At 31.1% G+C, this 20,715-nt stretch overlaps 1 protein-coding gene across 2 annotated transcripts; it reads left to right on the top strand.

Moving 5' to 3' along the window:
- Nucleotides 1-663: 663 nt before the first annotated feature.
- Nucleotides 664-15,344, top strand: LOC125064180 (elongation of very long chain fatty acids protein-like). 2 transcript variants are annotated; one of them, XM_047671099.1, is made up of 6 exons: nt 664-790; nt 5,291-5,371; nt 11,629-11,819; nt 12,323-12,397; nt 13,052-13,351; nt 14,453-15,344. In XM_047671099.1, exons 2-6 carry the CDS (start codon nt 5,317-5,319, stop codon nt 14,657-14,659), a joined length of 828 nt encoding a protein of 275 aa, XP_047527055.1. In that variant the 5' UTR covers nt 664-790; nt 5,291-5,316; the 3' UTR covers nt 14,660-15,344. The 2 variants fall into 2 exon arrangements, with proteins under 2 accessions (XP_047527055.1, XP_047527056.1); XM_047671100.1 differs by lacking the exon at nt 664-790 and adding an exon at nt 5,140-5,207.
- The last annotated feature ends 5,371 nt before the right edge of the window (nt 15,345-20,715 follow it).

Raw genomic sequence — 20,715 nt, 5'->3', positions numbered from 1 at the left:
CCGAAATCATCAGTTAAGATGCAAGCGTTCCAACCACTGGGCCATCTTGGCTCATTCTGGGCCATCTCGGCTCAATATATGCTCCAAACCTTCTCAAAGGGATAGGAGGCCTTAGCCCAGCAGTGGGACATTTACAGGCTATTTATGTAATGTATTTAATGTAAAAAAAGATGATATGATTAGTGACAATGTGACTTACTTGATTTAAATATTTACTTTACTTTACTTTGATTTAATTTCTTTGAATAGTCTTCGAAATATTCATTCAATTTATTTTAATTAAACAACATCATATTACGAAGACTACACTACCATATTTAAATGTGTTGGATATCATTACAAATATTTTTTATTTAGTTTGATAAAAAAATATTCTTAAAATATATATATTTATATCGCTAATACATATTAGATTGATATATTTAACTTTTATTACGATATATTTATATTTTGTTTAACACAATTTGCAAGAGGCTTTTCCGTTTACACAATGACTTAAAGCAAAGAAGTGAATATCACATAATAACGTTATTATCAGATATTAACATAATTATACTCACATGAAAATCTGAGAATTGTAAAATCCCTGATTTTTTTTTAAGTGTACAGCTCTTGTAAATAAAACCGTCAGAATTAACCACAATCGATCATAAATATTTAAGTATTGCTTCTGAGCGCACACTTTTAATGTTAAAGTTAATTTTTTTTTAATGTGGCTCAGTGATTTTTTTTTATTGTGCCAGTTCTAAAATATATTTGAATCGATAAAGCCGTACCGTTTACAGAAAAAGTAAGTTTATTTTTTTTTATTTTGCTTTTAATAATTTTTGCCATATAATATTTTTTAATTTTGTATAGATCAATAGACAAATCTAACTTAAGGTTAAATGTTTTCATAGCATTAATTCTTTATAACAACGACTGCAAATACACAGTACACCATAAAATCTTTACCCAATTGAGAATAAAATCTATCTTATCTTTGGAAAAAAAAAAGTTTTCCGTAATACGTGATATCGATGTGTGTGTTTATCATGGTGATTTACTCCTTATTTACTATAGGGTTTTAGTTCCTTTATTTGAGCTGAGATATATGGTATTCTCAATACCGTAGGCATTTGTTATATGCAACCGAGTACTTTATTTAGAGAAGCTGAAATGCCAAATTCACTATCTGAATGAATCTTAACCGAAAATTGATTTTTATCTCCTTAATTTCTGCTTGTAATTCATCTCGTGGGCAACCGGCATACGCGTAGCGTTATAAAACTAATTAGGTATCTATCTTCATAAAAAAATCAATCCATCCAAATCAGTCTACATATTTGAGTTAAACATTAATAAAAAAATTACGTCGTACGTGAAAACGGCTCATCTTTTGACAAACAGTTAACAACTTCCCGAGACAAATTCGCAGTAACTGTTCCCATTATTTGTATTAATTTGCATTTGTATATTTGCATGTATTTGCTAACATAATCATCATGAATAAAACGCTTACCGCATAGCCTTCAGACTAGCTCTGTGTCTGTACTCGATACTCAGGTACAATTGACTATTCCATAACCTAGGCTTTTGTAAAGAACTACTAATATTCTTATTTATCGCTCCAATTAAGTTTAAAGCTTTTGATACGAGGGAAGACAATAGTGGGTAGGATTGAACCTGCGACTATTAACATCGCTAGGTGACTCTTAAACCATTGCGTTATTGATATTTCATTTATTCTTACATATCAATATTATGTAATAGTAATATAGTTAATAAAATAAACAAAAGAAAATCTATCAATTCATTTAAACAAGGGTAGGACTACACTAACTCAGTGCGAAACTGTCCTCTTAGATAGATTACAGGATTGGAATAAATTTGTGTCTTTAATTGTGTTACGAGCCACGGCTTTATATATGTTTTAATTACTAACATTTTAGTTAAAATATTATAAACTAGTTTAGGGATGAGTACACGCGTGTGTGTGTAAATGTAGGGGTGTTTATATGTGTTTAATTAAATAATAAATAACAGATGCGTTCAATATATTAATTATCATAGCTAAGTATCAGTTGTCACTACCCGTATGTCGAAAAAAGTACTAATAGTCTTCTCGTTCCATTGGCGATTCAAATCCACTTATCAAGTAGCAACAGCACGCTTTCAAATATCACATAATTGATTAATATATAATAATTATTATTCTGATAACTAATGTTCGCAATTATAATTATATGTAATTATAAGTCACTTAACATTTTCGAGGTAATAACTTGTAATTTTTAGTTTAAAACAATAACGCTTAAGTATTAAATTATTGCTCAAACTTGTAGACAGTGTTTAGATATAAATGATTTAATTTAGATAAGACTAACTAAAATCTGGACTCGCTTAATTTTAAAATTTTAAGACATTAAATTATAATATTAATTAGTCTTTCTTAATACATATTCTGTAATGCTATGTATGTTCGGAAAAATATTAATGATTTTATGACAAACAAACTAACAATCCAACTTCTCGTGTTAGTCGTTAGATTGCATAGTCAGTACATAACTTTTTTATGGGGCATTGTATACAATTTTACCATGATATTTTAAATGATACAACAAAAACCGTTGAAAATACATCGAATAAAATATACATAAAGGAACGTTTGTATCCAACATGTGTTGTGTTAATGTGTGAGTGTGTTAATGTACAATTGAGGAGTACATCGTTTATCAATTAGACATTAAACTTAGATATTTTCTATTTTGAAAATCGATGGCAATTACTTCTTAGGAATTTTCTTGTGGTAGTTTAATTTGACAATCAATAAGTAAATAATACATATATATTAAATAAATAAAGTTTGTTTGTATAAGTTACATTTAAACGTTTTAATCAAAAACTATTATATACAATAGATAATTAAATTCCCAGTTTTTTTAATGACATTATAATTATTTAAATGTCAAATATAAGTATATTCGTAATTAAGTCAAAATCTTTCGTAACGCGAAAAACTGCTTAAATTCAAAGGCTAAATAAAAATTATGTCTTCCATTGTCTGTAAAAGCTATACAGCGTAGTATGCGTAACAATATTTATTACACACAGTAACAGCCTTTAAATTTCAAACTGCTGGGCTAGGCCTCCTCTCCCTTTCAGCACATGTCTTATGTGGCAGAATTTCTTCGAATTTAGATTCATGCAGGTTTCCTCGCGATGTTTTTCTTAACCGCCGAGCACGAGATGAATTATAAACACAAATTAAGCACATGAAAATCAATTTTCGGTTAAGAATCAGTGCTGCTGACCTGGAGTAACCGTAATCATCGGTTAATATGCGTGCGTCCTATCCATTGACCATCTCGGCTCTCTACGATATTTATTACGCTTCTCTGTAATATTAGATTTTCGCCACGACCACCGGTACAACAGTCTAATGATCAACCATCTAATACATGTATTGGGACTTATATTATTGGACAGCATCACATACATTACCCTGATCCCAATGTAAGTAGCTAAAGTACTTGTGTTTTCGCAAATTAGAAGTAACGACGGTATCACATACACTCAGACCCAAGACAACATAGAAAATTAATAAACTTTTTCTACATCGACTCGGCCGGGAATTGAACCCGGGACCTCGGAGTAGCGTAGCCATGAAAACCGTTGTACACACTACTCGACCACGGAGGTCGTTCTCTTATGGTAGACGATATGACTTGTGTAACACCAACTTGCGAAAACAACGATTGATTTTTTTTAAATAGTTTAGCTTCTAATTTCTCAATCGCTGATTTGACATTAACCTCAACGGTCATTGTCATTGGTCGATTGCAGCCGACAACCGGTGACCAATGTACGTTTAGCCTTTTAGACACTGGTTAGATTAAAAAACAATCAAGATTAAAACTACAACAGTGTTGATGCTCTTTTCAATATAATTTACATATATTAAGAAACAAAAGATTTAAAAAAAACTGGGTATGTGACTCTAGTTACTCAACAAAAGATCAACGTTAGAATAGTTATTTTTAAATAATTAAAAACGTAATAAATTAAAGTCATTACTTAAATTGTATTTTTTTTTATTTTGTCCCTAATTCAATGAAACCACTAATTATGCAAAATTCAATGGTGACCACTTACCATCAGGTGGCCCATATGCTAGTACGCCCGTATATCGTATGCCCGTACGTATATCATAAAAAAATCTGCGGCCTTTTATCAGCCACTAGACCAAAGAGGCATTCAAAATAGGTATCCAATTTATTAAACATATGAACTGTAGTTGATGATAATAAAGAGGACACCACGGTGCAAGCAAGTAGCATGTATATTTCTCACTACTGAGAAATTTATATTATATACTTAAATGATTAAGTTTTGGAGCCTGTTCCACCACGCTGCTCCAACGCAGATTGGTCGATAAAATTGTGATTTTCATTCGACACGTGCAAGTTTTATCGACGATGTGTCTCCCTCTGAAATAAATTTAGCACATGAAATATCAGTGGTGCTTGTGGGTTTGAACCCACAATCATCGTTTAACATTCTTGGGTCATTACAACTGTCACTGTAATTTTGATGTTAAGTACCTACTTATTTTATTTCTACTAATCGTAAACGATTATGACAGCTAATAATAATATTAGTTAAAATATAAAATACTGACAATAGGTACTGTTGGTATTTATATTACTGTAGGTATTTTAACCTACCTATAGTATTTTATAGACGTCATGACAATAGTGTCATATTTTTTATAATGTTACCCTCTATTTGTCTTACAGTTATACACTACGCAAGAGCTATATAGGGTAATAAAAAAAATATAGTTAATAAAATCTGACCACAAATAAAATATATCTACGTACAACAATTTCATGGTCTTAAAAACTTTATAGCATTTATTAATTTTATATTTTATTGATACAAAGTTTTATAAAAAAAATATATTATATTTCGTTACAAAAAAATCTAAACTTACTAATAATTATTTCGAAACAATTCATTAATAAATATAGGAATCATTAATTAATCTATATTATATAATTAGTTCGTTAAAAGTGCTATTAAAGAAATAACTTCCTAATATCAACGCAGAAACGTGTCATTTTTCGCATTGTAAGTGCAATCGCTGTTGCAACCTTAATTTCGTTATTTATATCTAAATATTTTGATTTGTAGTGAAATATTAAAGTACTCGGAGTGTTTTACACGTATGGCCGTATTTACGTATACGATTATCAGTATGTGTGATTGTGATTTATTTCAGTGTTGAAATTGTGTTTTGTTTTTGCAGAAGATCATCTCACTGTTGCATTCATAATGTCTGCGGATGTTGGAATACGATTTCCAGTTTGGGACTTGAGTAAGAGCCAATGTAAGTAAAATTGAATATTCCTTTTTTTTTAAATTAAAATCGTGATAAGATTACAGAACTATTTTATTATCAGCTTTACCTTGGTTATGTAACGTCTTGCATCGTTCAATGAAAACGAACACGCTGTTTGAACTTCGATATTATACATTGCAACTAAAATGTTGTGATTAAAAGAATATGTATCGCCAGTAATCTCATACAATGGCAATATATGACGTTACTTTACTTTTAACTAAAAATATGGCTTTCTTACACATATAGTTTATTAAATCCATCTCGATTTAAGAAACGTTTATAAATCAGACGGTGAATGAAAACGAGTGAAGGAATTTGTGTATAATCAAAAATATGAGGATGAATTTTGTGACGTCATTATACATTAGTCATTAAAATATTCGCAATGTGCGTTTGTGAAATCAACGTATTTAACATGAACGTCTTTTTTTGTGATATGTTGACAATGACAGATAAATTTCAAGGTTAATTTATGTGCAGCGTTACTTTACGTTATGAATCATATGACATAAAGTAAAATATATTGCTTAGCCCAACAATCGAATGACCCACCGTTTATAGATTGTTACTTTAACTTTACTTTTAATATTAGCTTAGCTATGTTATAAATAAATATGTCCTCTATTATAATGGACCTACAACAGCTATATAATGTATACAAAATACATCGTTAGTTACATTTGAACTGATCCGATTGACCGGAAGTTTGACAGAGGAGTCTTCTTCAGTGGAGTTCTTTGAGTAATTTTGTTTCGCTAGTAATTTATATTTTTACGACCGAAACAAAATTACTTTAAAGAAAATAATTACAAGAATATAACATAATAATAGTTAATAACAAAATACCTTCATAATTTCTGGTTTGCTAATATTATTAAAAAAAATAAACAGTATAACAGAGATACGCCTAACCGTAGTGCTGTCTCCCGCCAAAAGTGAATTAAAAAAAGCAATCTGTTAGTTTGACGTATGACGTTCGGAAAGTTACACTAATTCTCCTTGGAATATATTCTTATCACAGCCTTTCCTTATTCCGCTGTAGGATATTCACATATATCTTCAGGAAATATGTCTCATGCCTGCACCAATCGACCTATCTCCACTGCCCTATTATTCCACCTGTTGTCGCACCAAAAGGTGTCACTTTTATCACGTCTAATGAGTCACGTTAGTTTTATTTTTTTCTTTGTATGACGTCTTGTCAGCAGTTCAACAAAATTTGTTTGTAAAGGAGGTTTTGTGGTAATAAGCTTAGTGCAATCTATTTTTAATTATTCTCTGTTACTCTCTTATATAATAAAATCAAAAGTTAAATTTTGCATTTGCAGCCTGTAAAGCATATTCCACCACGCTGCTCCAATGCGGGTTGGTGGAAACAACTAGTTTATAGCAGACATAAAAGGCTATGATATAAAACATTTTAAGTAAATCCGTCCAAACATTAACATTTACAATACTAGTAGGATATAAATAACATATATAAATTACAATAGTGTAAACTTTTGGTCGTCTCACAATTTGGTTTTCTTCAAAGGAGGAAATGACTACGAATAATAATTTAGCATACCGTGTAATATAATTATTTATTTTAGAATTAGGAACTGGGTATGTTTCATACCTACGTTTAAAAATAACTTATAACGATTCATATCCATATCTACATACGAATATATAAACAGATACGTATGAACGTATTTCGTATCACTTTGTGATATATACCAATAACGTATCAAGTCATGATTATTCCAACACTGTTTGAGTTTCACACTTTGTTTAGTATTACGGTTGAAAACAACATTGTCGTTTTTATGATCACATACAATTTACGGTTTAATGATTCCTATAGAAAATTATGAGAAATTATTTCCTTATTACAACTATAATTATATGAAACGAATTTTATGACATAATGGCGTATGCTTCTGCATTTGAGTTGTTTTGACATACCCGTGTCTTGTATATGGAGACGGGATGACCCAGTGGTTAGAACGTGTGCATCTTAACTGATTATTTCAAAGGTTCAAACCCAGGCAAGCACTTAATTTTCATGTGCTTAATTTGTGTTTAATCATCTCGTGCTCGGCGGTGAAGGAAAACATCATGAGGAAACCTGCATGTGTCTAATTTCAACTATATTCTGACACGTGTGTATCCACCAACCCGCATTAGAGCAGCATGGTGGAATACCAATAATAATTGCTCCAAGCCTTCACCTCAAAAGGAGAGGAAGCCTTAGCCCAGCAGTGGGAAATTTACCGGCTGTTAATGTATGTATGTAAAATGTGTCTTCTATATCGTATTTCAGTGTACAGTTCTATCTAAGTAACCCAACCAATATATAATACTAGCAAACCTTGTCAGACGAAGGCATAGGCAGGAGTCTGTGTACGTACAAATTGTTTTAGCAATCAGTAAAAAAGTCTAGAAAATGTCTATTAGGCATTCTACGAATAAGTTATGGTAGGACATTGTCTAAGCCCCTGGCTATGTTTACGTTCAACGTGTTATCCTTTCACAAACAGCAATACTTTGTACTGCTGTCTTTTAATTTGAAGTATAATTAAGCAAGTATTATTATTATTTAATTCTATTAAATTAATAGTTAGTTTTTCATTCACGCATTCATGGCCATATCTATCTATGTGAAAGGATAACCACAGTTTAATATGACGCAAAGAGGTTTTTCTATAAGAATTACTGAGGCGATCAAAAACTTGGCACAAAATGTATTATAAACTAACATAACCAGGGCCAGATAACAACCTTTATAAAGGCCAATACTCGCTTAGCATGAACGAGACCGTTATGTACATCAATTAAAACATGTCAGACGGTGTACACAAGCCTTTTGATTGACAACGTACAAAGACAAAGTGCATTCTCGCAGAAGCTCAGCTATGAGGACATTCGTATCACTGAGTCTTCACGTTCACCCCCTTCTCTCGGTTGAGAGTCAATATTTTACCCCCCAAACCGGTGACACCGTCAAGGCCGGTAAGACCAACTGTACACAGTTCAGAAAATGAGACAAATAATAAATGTTTGTATGAAAAATCAACGCAATACCATTATCATAAGTAAATATTGAATTAAGCTGATTTTAAATATTTGTAGTGTTAGAAAATTGCTATTTACAAGTGTTATTAGAGTGTAAATATCTTAGAAGTGCTTTTTAAAAGTCGCATTAAACAATACTTTAATAGAAACACAATTCCTTAACAAATACAAATGAACAAACACATTTACTTTTTGTTTTTTAATGTTTTGTTTGAGGATAACTAATGTTTTATAGTTGCATGGTGATAAATTGCACAAACTTCAGGCTTATTTTGATCTAGCTTGGTTTGCATTGCATCTTTCGGATCCGACTGGCGCTAAAATATTCTCTGTGCTCAAATGTATGGCAATTATCATGACGATATATATCGATGTGTTACAGTCTGTCAGTCCGTTGCAACAAAGTCCATTATTTATAATAATATACTTGGAGTATTTCGACAGGCGTCTCGCATAAAAATGTCCTTTCTTATTGTGTAAAATTTCCTTATTCCAAATTTCATCGAATTCGATTTAATGGTCTGGCCGTGAAAGAGCATCAAACATTTCTATTATTATTATATATTATTATTCATAATATTATATTTATATATGTGCAAAATTTTAACTATAAAATTTGGAACATATGTATATCAATCATGACCTCACTAAGTTAGTTCGAACATATTAACAACATCTTACTTGTACTTGATATATACCTTGTCTTTATCCCGGAAATTGAAATATATTTATCAAATGTGTAATTAATTATAAATGATATAGATATTCTATACTTTCACTACCCCTCCATATGTCTAATTAGACTACAAACGAGATTGTCTGGGAGATACCACTGCTAGTTATAAGCCCCTTATCTTAATTTACTTTTCTATTTTTAAATAAAACTTACTTTTTTTATATTGACTGTTGTGGTTAATATATCTCTTATTCTACTGCCAAACATTTGTCATTGATCTATTTCACTGTACAGATTGAAATGCAGTAATTATAGGTACAATAAATAGTGACTCTTATTTTTCATCGTTGGCAACACATAAAAGGAAAGTTTTAATAAATTAATATTTATTGCAGTCTATGGGCCACATAAAAAATCCTCAATCGTCGTCCTTCCTTTAATAAGAATTTATCATATTTCCTCTAAATCATTCACGCTTGATCGCAAGCGAAATAAAAAAGGATAAATTTCCACAGATAATTAAATAAAAAATCCCACGGCTATCAGTATCGTATTGTCTGAAACAACAGATAATTATATGAGTATATAATTATTTAAATTAAGAACTCCGTATGTGAACCTACTTTAAATATAGTTTTTTAAAACCAAAAACGATCATTGAGATGAAATGTGCATGTGTAATTTTTTTTTAATTAATATCATCTCATAAAACTTTAACTTTATGAGAAAACCAACGACACATGCAGGTTTCCTCGCGATTTTTGCGTCACCGCCGAGCACGAGATGAATTATAGACACAAATTTTAATTATTCACATGAAAATTCATGGGTTTGGGCTCTTACCACTGGGCCTTCCGGTTCTCAAATATGGTTTCCATCATAACTATACGTAGCTATTTTTCTATTTAAAATAGGTATTCGAACTGATTCTTTACATCGCCAATGCGCCTAAAATGCATGTATGTCATGTCTCTTGTGAGGTTTACGTATGTAGTTATAGTAACCCTTCAAACTACAACACTACAATAATAAGGACAGCTGTTTGGTGGTACAATATGTGATGGTAGTCAGATCAGAGGATGATTGGTGTAGTGGACCTACACAAACAGGTTTGCACAAACAATGTATTAAATTATTTAGATAATTAAAATTCTATTAAAAACATGTCGCTCACTCGATTGTCAACACTTTTATACCAAAAAAACAGTCTTAGTTTTAATTTAAAATTATACTATTTTTAAGGTACAAACATTATTCAAATTAACCGGAAACTTCGAATTCCAAAGTATAAAACGAAAGATTCATTATTTCTGTTATGTTACCTACTATATATTATATATGTAAATGTTCTTTTTCGTAAGCGAAAAATATGTATTTTGATTAAACATGTTAATTAGAACTTGGTATGACGTACAACATAAATTACATTTTGTATTATGTATTTAATGGCTAGGCTAGGTAAGGTCATCGTTTATCTACTTAAGTTAAATCTTCATGCAATTTATTTTGTCACTTACATGAAGGCAGTACACATTAAGATACATACAATAGTTAGCGTGCAAGTCGTACGGGATATCTGTTAGCAAAAAATGTAAATATTGCTTCTTCTCATTAGCGAGCATAGATAAACTTTAATGAATTCTCTTACATGCGACAATTCATTAAAAGCAATACTGTAAATACTTTAAATTTTGTCATTAATTATGTAATTTAAATTTTATGTATAATACAATATCTCAATTTAAAAATCATTATTCGATTTTTATCTACTCGTATACATTAAAAAGAACTAACATTTGTTTTTTTTATTTTTATGTTAATGAACCAATTATATTTTTTTTAATGATAAAAAGCCACATTATTCTCGAATATTATAGTGTATAAAAAATGTATATTTATATGATCACTTTTTTATTAATAAATTACACCCGTACGAAGCTGGGATGAGTCGCGAGTACATTATAAATGTAAAGGTGTTATTTAATTGAAGAGAAAGTAATTACTTTACGTAAGTAGTCGGTACTACGCGTTACCAGTTCTTTTTGTCAGCGTGGAATGCTCAGTAATGAATCCATCGATGATTCAAAAGTGCTTGTAGAAAGCCAACGACAGTCTGACTTTGTAGCCGAGGTGACCCAGTGGCTAATACAATACCGACACTTGCAAGTACAAGGGCAATCAGCACCACTGAGCTTTATTTTTTTATTATAAAGATATTTACAAAGGGTGAAAAATACAGATGTATGTATCTTTCAATCAAATTTTACACGTGCAGTGTAATGAAATGACTTCTAAGCCTTCACCTCAAGCAGAGAGACAACCGTCCGATCAGATTTAATGTAACAGGCTTTAAATGTCCCACACATCTACAGCATAGCGTCAATATCAATCAAAGCACATTTAATATGTGCCATTGTACAGCTTATGCGTTTGATCTCATCAATATTAACAATATTAACATTACATACATACAAACATACAGTTAAATATGTTTTTCTTTTGTCTTTAGATGAAGAAACGGATTTTCTACCGCTCATGTCAACGCCTGGACCGGTGATGGTGATTTTAGCAGTTTATTTATTATACGTACTGAAGATTGGACCAGCTTTAATGGTAAAGAGAGAACCCTATAAATTGACAACAGTACTGCTGCTATACAACGCAATCCAAGTAGCTTATTCCATATATTTAGTTCAAAAGGTAAGCAAGATATATTTATTACATACATATAAAATTTATGACAAATTTATAATTACTGGAAATTTTAAAATAATCTGAACAATCTAAGTAAACAGTTACGAGTAGCAGTGTAACTTTTTTTTAAATATAAAAATGTAATATACATATGACATTTAATTATTTAAAAAAAAACTGCTAAATATTAATTGATGACTTGATTTTATTGACGGTTAGGCTTTGTGCAAGCTTGTCTGGTTTTCCACTCACTCGATAGATATTCAACAACCACTCCGTCTCCTTGTTTGAATTTCAAGCACAAGGCACATAACATCTTAGTTCTTAAGATTGGTGGTGCATTGGCTATGTAAAGAATGTAGATCACTTACCATCAGCCGGCCCATTTGTTAAACAAATATATATTAATTTGACCATCAACATTATGAAATACTTTGCTGCACATCAGACACAAATAACGACAAATATTATTACAAATATATCTAATGTAATTTTATTTTAATTTTTAGTATTTTAGACACTTATTACAACACGGGCTAGTGCCGAAGACTTGTTTCATAAACCAAGAGTCCGAACGGAACGAGGTAAATTACATTTGGTTATTTTCTCTCTTAAATAATAATTAACATTAAATAATAATTGTAACGATATGACGACGAATTAATAATTCAACAGTACAGAATAAGGCTTAAAGTGAATTTATAATAACATAATAGTAACAGCCTGTAAATTTTCCACTGCTGGGCTAAGAGGCCTCCTCTCCCTTTGTGGAGAAGGTTAAGAGCATGTTCCACCACACTGCTCTAATGCCGGTTGGTGGATGCCCATGTGGCGGAATTTTGTTGAAATCAGATACATGGCATAATGGTTTCCTTCACCACCGAACTGGAAATAAATTGCCTGGGCTTGAACCCGCAATTATAGGTTAAGATGTACGCGTTCCAACCACAGGGCCTTCTCGGCTCTTGTGAGTGTAATGTATTCGTATTATCTATGCATACTAGTTTATTGTAAATGAATTCTACAAACGATTTAATTTGTAATAGAATATTTTAAAAAAGTTTGTAGGAGTTTACGTATTAGGACCTATTAGTTTTAATATAATAAACCTGTAATCATTTAAAACAAAGGCTTAAAATTATAAGGAAGAATATTATAAGACGCTCCCACACATATCATTTGCATTAAAAGTTATCTAATTCATTAAAAGAAAATTTACATTTAATATTATGTTTCAGATTCTCTTTAGTATTTGGTTGTATTTCGCGGCCAAAGTTTCGGAACTTTTAGACACAGTATTCTTTGTCCTTCGTAAAAAGGATAACCAGATCACCTTCCTCCATCTCTACCACCACTCCATAATGATGATTGGAACCTGGGCCTATTTGAAATACTGGCCTTCGGACACATTATTCTTCATCGGATTCCTCAATTCCTTGGTTCACGTGTTCATGTATACTTACTATGGTCTATCCGCTTTGGGACCGAGAGTTGCCAAATACATCTTTTGGAAGAAATACATGACGAAATTTCAGTTGGTAAGTACCAGTTTTCTCATCACGGATTATTGAATGCGATACTCGCACTGGCGTTGAAATTAATACGATTTACTTATGCTGCTTGTTGTACCTTACGAGAACATTTAAATCTCAAATCAAACAAGATTAGGACATAAAATATTAGGTACCATCAGTTTGGCATATTCGGCTTCCACCCAGAAGAAACTCTTTAATTACGCTTAAATTTATTAATTTTAATATATTTCTTATGAATTATTAATAACAATAAGACTATTAATATGGATAGATTATTTAGTATAAAGGTGGTATTTATATTTTAATATTAATACTATCGTTGTAATATTGACGGTGACTTATGTTATAACTATTTATCATATGAATAAATATTTTATTTTGATTATCAATTTGTGGACTGTTAACAAACCTACCTCGACTTAGGTACACGTTTAATTATTATTTTATTTCTATTCCGTTTCAGAACAATGTCCCAATATTTTTATCTGATTACAAAACAATAAATTTGATCCCCAGCTATTGTCCAGTGTTATCTCCATTGTTTGTTTAACCTTTAAATCAAGGACTCTTAAACTGTCTGCCTGTTTAATTAATCATTCGAATTAATTAACTACAAATGTATATATTCAGTTGGTTTTTTCTTTGATTGATTGATTTCGTTGTTTCTAATTTGCTTGAAACAATATACTACAGTAACATCGTTATAGTATGTTAATTATATGTTAGTCAATTAAATGTATTATATATTACATTAACATATATTTTAAACTTATTCAGCGTTTAATTTAAAATAATTCCTCGTTACGTAACCGAAATAACACGTACGTGTTGGTTGTTAATGGAGACTATGAGTTGGAATTTGGACATACACAACTGAGTTTTTTGCTTTTAAGTTTCTGATTACAATTCAGTTTATAAAATAAACATCTTTGGCAACCTCTCTCTGTTTTTAATAAACGTAGCGGGCTTGGGATAATATCTAGCAGTTTTTTAATCCATTATATATATCCACATAAAAAAAATATTTATCATACTTATTTTATACTTAAACGTGTATCAAGAATGCAGGCTTTTTTTTAAATTAATATTTGTTTTCCTTTTCAGGTACAGTTCGTATGCATTATAATACACTACATCGCAGCTGTTCGAAACTCGGAATGCCCGCCGTCAAGTGGGGTAGCGACTTTCATTGGTACCAATACCGCGTTCTTCCTAATTCTATTTCTACATTTCTACAGACAGAGTTATAACAGACGGAAGAATATATCGAATGAAAATGTCAGTGCTACGAAATGTAATAAAGAATTATAGAAATATTAACATTTAATAATGTAAGTCTGCATAATCTCTCTAATTTTCCGTTCTCAAATCGATAAATTCTATCAAAGACCTGAAATTAGCGTTCCAGTCGGTACGTTTAAACGCCAATTTCTCCATAACTAAACATGTAACTCTATTTTATTAATTAAATAACTTTTTATTGTATGAATGTTCAAAGAATAGTTATAGAAAATCACAAACTACGATATGTACTATAAGAACTTTTAATTATATTTTTTGTCATAAATAAAATCAATTAAATAATTTCTTATTCACATGATCATAAAAGTAAGCTTTAAAAAATTGCTTGAAAGTTACATTAAAGTAAAAAAGTAAAATATGTGCGCATGAGTATGTGATTTGCACTAATTCAATTTGACATACATGCAAATGGTTAAACATAGATTAGTAGGTTTTTTTTTATTGATACTCGTAACCACTACCGTAACACGTGATTGGACGTTTGACTGGATGAGAAGAATATACCAAAATTGAGACATTTAAATAGAATAATTTTATTTATAAATGAAATAAATATATTTCTGTTAATTTATATTTTAAGTTTATATAAGACATAGATAGTAAATAATAAATTAATAATATTATTTTGCATAAACAATTCTGAATACGTTAAAACTTTTTTATTGATAAAAAATTTTACTCTATACGGTTAGACAATAATACACTGTACATTTTGATCGAATTATATTTATTTTGTAATTTTATTTGTGATAATAAAGATCAGGTGAAGTGTTGAAAATGTTTTATTTCATAATAATAATAAATAGTTTTTAAAATATGATAAAATTCTAACGGAGTCATTTATATATGTATCTATACATATAATAAAATTTGAGTGTCTTTTTGCAATATTAAAATAACCGAGTTTTACTAAATGCATATGTATACACGGTACATAGACCAAAATAACATTTTTTACAATTTTTGTCTGTCTGTTTGTTTCGGCTTAATCTCTGGAACGGCTGGACCGATTTTGACGGGACTTTCACTGTCAGATAGCTGATATAATAAGGAGTAACTTAGGCTACTTTTATTTTAAAATTATATGTAAAATAATAATAAAGTCACGCTTTTTATTAAATTCAAACGCGCACGAAGTCGCGGTCACAGCTAGTAAAAATATAATTGATGAACTGCTTCAACCATTCATACGTCATCAAAACAATACTAGCTAGAACTAAAAAGGGAGTTTTTTAAATTATTTCATTTAGTGTCGTTTCACTTTAATTCGTACCACTTTGTGCAACCCCGTCTGGTACCACCCACTTATCGTATGCTTTAGCACCAAGCAATATTACTTAGTATTGTTGTGTTTCAGTTTAAAGGGTGAGTGAGTAAAGCTACAAGACAAACACAACATCTCAGTTTCCAAGGTTTGTAGCGTATAGGATATGTTAGATTAAAATTTCAAAGGTTTTAGTACGCTTAACGATACCGTGAAAAAAAAAACTTTATTTTGGATTAAATATTTGTAGTAACAGGATATATATTAAGAATTCGAGTATATTACGAGAGAAAATAGTATTAGATATTGCTTTTGTCATCAAATAGGTAAGTTGAATCTTTTTATAGATGAACTCTCTGAGTAATAGGTGAATTGATGATTTATAATTATAAATATTAAATAAAAGTCACACGTCACTATGTCCACAAATAAATACAAAATAATATAATTATAATATTTGTATAGAGACAAACTTCACACGAGATTTAATTAGGATGTTTTTTACACTGTGACTTTAATAATTTTAGAATTGTTGGTAAAAAAATGTAATATCATTACGAAGAGTCAATAGCATTTACGGGCCTTGCGATGTAAAATGTCATAGGATCGATCCTGACCCCTTGGATTATTGTCGTCGCCACTCCTAACACAAGTGATAAACTTAAAAGGAGAGGTAATATAATTCACCAAAATCGGTCCAGCACGCAGACCATTTACAGTGAGAGTATGGTTGCATACATAAGTACAGAATAATTATCGATGTATAACGCTTTTCATATGCCAAAGTTTCATAAACCAAAAGCTTTTATTTATCTTATGTCCAGATCTAGAATACATGATCATAGATATATTTTATTTAATTAGCATATTAAACAATATAATATATAATACGTTTTATTGCATTAATATAATATCTTGGGAACGTAATAAAACTTCAGTGTTTGTATTTAAATGTTAATCCATGTAATTTTAGTTAAATTAAATCTTTCCGCATTTGGAAGAACGGTCTTGGTCGCCACTACGGTACTATTACTCGCTTGATAATTTGTCTCCATTCTAAACTTCGAATTTCTCGCGAGAATAGTACAATGGTTTTCCCGTGTCTTCTGCACCAGACTTTTTTAAGTGTTATTAAAGGCCGCTGTTGGCTCTTCCATTCATACATGTATAGATATATATTACTTAGATATACCTACTTAGATATACCACAATTATGTAGTTTATCGCTTTGAAATGGCATTACAATAAATTGAATTAAATAATATTCTAGGTCTAGCTTTATTTTGTTTTACGCCAACGCTACACAATTGGACACTAATTATGCGTTGTTCCGTATAATTGATCCAGATCAGATCAGATGAGCCGTGATGGCCCTATGGTTAGAACGCGTGCATCTTAACCGATGATTGCGGGTTCAAACCCAGGCAAGCACCACTGAATTTTCATGTGCTTAATTTGTATTTATAACTCATCTCGTGCTCGACAGTGAAGGAAAACATCATGAGGAAACCTGCATGTGTCTAATTTCAACGAAATTCTTCTAAATGTGAATCTACCAACTCGCATTGGAGCAGTGTGGTGGAATATGCTCCTAACCTGCTCCTCAATGGAAGAGGAGGCCTTAGCCCAGCAGTAGGAAATTTACAGGCTGTTAATGATCCAGATCAATTGTCAAGGCACGCGATACATTCCTCAGGCGGGAACACCACCTTACTCTTGTATTTTTATAATGTTTTAAGAACATACATCTAACAAATAGGCCCCAGTACAAGGACCATAAATTGTTTTGACACATACATACGTAAATCTCTGTGAGTGCCTTTTTGGCGATGAGTCCGACAAACTTTTCTAATGTGAAAGGTTACGGCGCTACTTCGTTATCGAATGCTCGATTTCCGGTCGGTATGATTGTCGATATGACGCCTCTATGACTCCCCGTACATACAATTTTAAATTTAATATTGTTCGGGATAAAATAATGTACTATTTGTATACAAATATGTGTCCGACAAATATAAGAAAATAACATTTTATTTATTATAAACTATACCGTATTTTTTTTCATAATTTGTAAATTTAAGTACTGAAAATAATTTATCTGAAAATATTAACATATTTTATTTGAATTTACGTGGCATAGCTTCAAACGAGCCACAGTCTCGGAGTCGGAACCTCCAGTCACGTGTTTGTATACCTAACAAGTGCACGCATCGATTAAATTTTCGAATCTTTTCGGAGTGTTTATTTCAATGTTTGTTTATAACATTATTTATCAAATAAAAAATTGAGTGATTTTTGAGCAGTGTTTTGAGTGAATGTCCAAGTTTTAGGTTAAAAAGAGAGGAAATACAACAATTTAATCCGAAAATTGATAAGTTCGTCTGTAGAATGTACTCGTTGAAAACCATAGACGACGTCAACAAAGGTCGCTTTGAGTTATTCGAAAAATCAAATAAATCGTGCAACGATTCGGAAGAAGTTTAAAAAAGAAGATTTGGTCCTGCGATGCGTCAACTCTACCACCCATAAAGCAAAAACTTTTGCAACATATTAAGCGGACACAATACTTAAGCAGCATATTATGACGACCTCCGTGGTCGAGTAGTGTGTCCACCGGTTTTTATGGGTACGCCACTCCGAGGTCCCGGGTTTGATTCCCGGCCGAGTCGATGTAGAAAAAGTTCATTAGTTTTCTACGTTGTCTTGGGTCTGGGTGTTTGTGGTACCGTCGTTACTTCTGATTTCCATAACACAAGTGCTTTAGTTACTTACATTGGGATCAGAGTAATGTATGTGATGTTGTCCAATATTTATTTATTTAAAAATATGGTGCAATGTACATATGCGCAATCCGACGGAAGTAACTCCTGAAGATTATGGCTAGATTTTGATTGACGGAAAATTTGAATTTTATTGGTTCGATGGGCCCGAATATCCATCATTATCTGAAATTTCATCAGAAATATTCGGTACTCTATTAATATTTCATATCAATTAAATACTCATTTAATAACCTTCTCATAAATGTTCTAATTTTATTCTAGAATCTGATGATAGCAGCGACGATAGTGGTGAAGACGACAATGACAATGACAATGATGAAAACTTTGATGATGATAATTATGATGATAATGTAGAGTGAAATATTTTTGTTTTTTTTTTGTAATAAAAAATTAAATACGTATTTTTTACCTTTTAATACAATAAAATATCGGTATAAAATAAAACAGATTGTTAATTTTTCAGATTTTCCGATGAAATTATTTTATAGGTAATTGTAATTTTATACGACAAATTTTATCTTAATTAAATATATTTAAATAATATACGTGAATATTTAAGTTTATTATTTAAGTCAGAAACTGACAGTGTTTTTTTTTGTCAGACTGACCAATTAACTCAATATATTTGTCGGACAAGTCGATATTTGCATTTAAAATACTATTATCTATAATTGTTATTTTTGTCCGACATATATGTACGGGAAGACATGATGGCGACGTACGACATTTTGGTGGTGGGTGGTGGACACTCCATACTCAGCATGATTTTTGTCGGGCAAGTTGACCACAATTTTGTTAAATCAAAATTATTAAAAAAAAATCAAAAATTCAAAGTCGTATATACGAAGAGTCATAGTGACGTCATATTGACAATCCCAGGATTGGAAAACGCAGCAGCACCAAAACTTTTCGCATTAGATAAGTTTGTCGGAATCATCGCCAAAAAGGCACTCAAAAAGATTTACATTTGTATGTGTCAAAACAATTTAAGGTTCTTGTACTGGGGATCAAATGTCACAAAAATAACAGGTTGACGTTGAAAAATAAAAAAGGGATGACGGTAACCGTACTCGTAATTCAGTCGTAGATGTGACGTCAGAGGAGACGGGCGTCAACTCAACTTAGTGTAACGTCGTAATTATCAATTGGAGCATATTAAAAATGGCGACCTGGTCATAAAAATAAAATAAAGTTGAGATTATGGTATTAGAAATATAATACATGTGGCAATGGTAAACATAGTAGCATCGCTATTAAAAATTTATGACTACAAGTCTTGTAAGATACTTTTTTTTCACACTCCATAAATTGTTGACATTTACTGACCGAAATAATTTATTGTATCATTATGTTTTTTTTTTTTAAATAATATTTATGTTATAATTAAAAATAGTTATCGTGTACACTTGCACTACTGGCCGCAATGCTAGTAAATTAATTGAATATATCGCCTGGGAGGATATAATCCAGAACAATGCAGTGCAATACAATATATTTTTTTATTTAATTCATGTTCCCGTTCAATACATATTACGTTTCAAAATATATTATAATATTCGCATGTCCAAACCTTTCCATCATATGAAATCAATAAAAATCCTATATTGCTCATACGTTCGGACCCACCTAGAGTATGCGTCACAGGTATGGAACCCACGTCACCAAGATTATGTAAATAGACTGGAAACGATTCAGAAAAAAATCGTGAATTTAAATACCTATTGAAACATATGAACAAACGTGTAAACGGATTCATCTGCTCCTACTAAATGTCCGTCGAAGGACCGCTAATATTACCTTCCTTGTAAATATATTAAATAGCCGCATTGACTGCACAGATCTTTTGGGCAAGTTTAATTTGATAACACCTAAAACCATAAATCGACGTCGTCAGCCCCTACTGCATGTCCTAACTTTTCTGATAAGATCGTCTGCTAGTCTTAATGAGCTTGTCGAAGTTTGTGAAGATTTTGATGTTTTCTGCAGAAAGCATAATAATGTTAAACGATACATGACAG

This window comes from Vanessa atalanta, chromosome 5 (assembly GCF_905147765.1).
Source record: "Vanessa atalanta chromosome 5, ilVanAtal1.2, whole genome shotgun sequence".
Taxonomy (NCBI): Eukaryota; Metazoa; Arthropoda; class Insecta; order Lepidoptera; family Nymphalidae; genus Vanessa; species Vanessa atalanta.
This window is presented reverse-complemented; position numbering and strand designations above follow the sequence as displayed.

Excerpts from the sequence above, each read along its gene's own strand:
- LOC125064180 (XM_047671099.1), top strand. The coding sequence starts at position 5,317 with ATGTCTGCGGATGTTGGAATACGATTTCCAGTTTGGGACTTGAGTAAG. Across the intron at positions 5,372-11,628 it reads GGACTTGAGTAAGAGCCAAT|ATGAAGAAACGGATTTTCTA; the intron begins GTAAGTAAAATT and ends TTTTGTCTTTAG. Across the intron at positions 12,398-13,051 it reads AAGAGTCCGAACGGAACGAG|ATTCTCTTTAGTATTTGGTT; the intron begins GTAAATTACATT and ends ATTATGTTTCAG.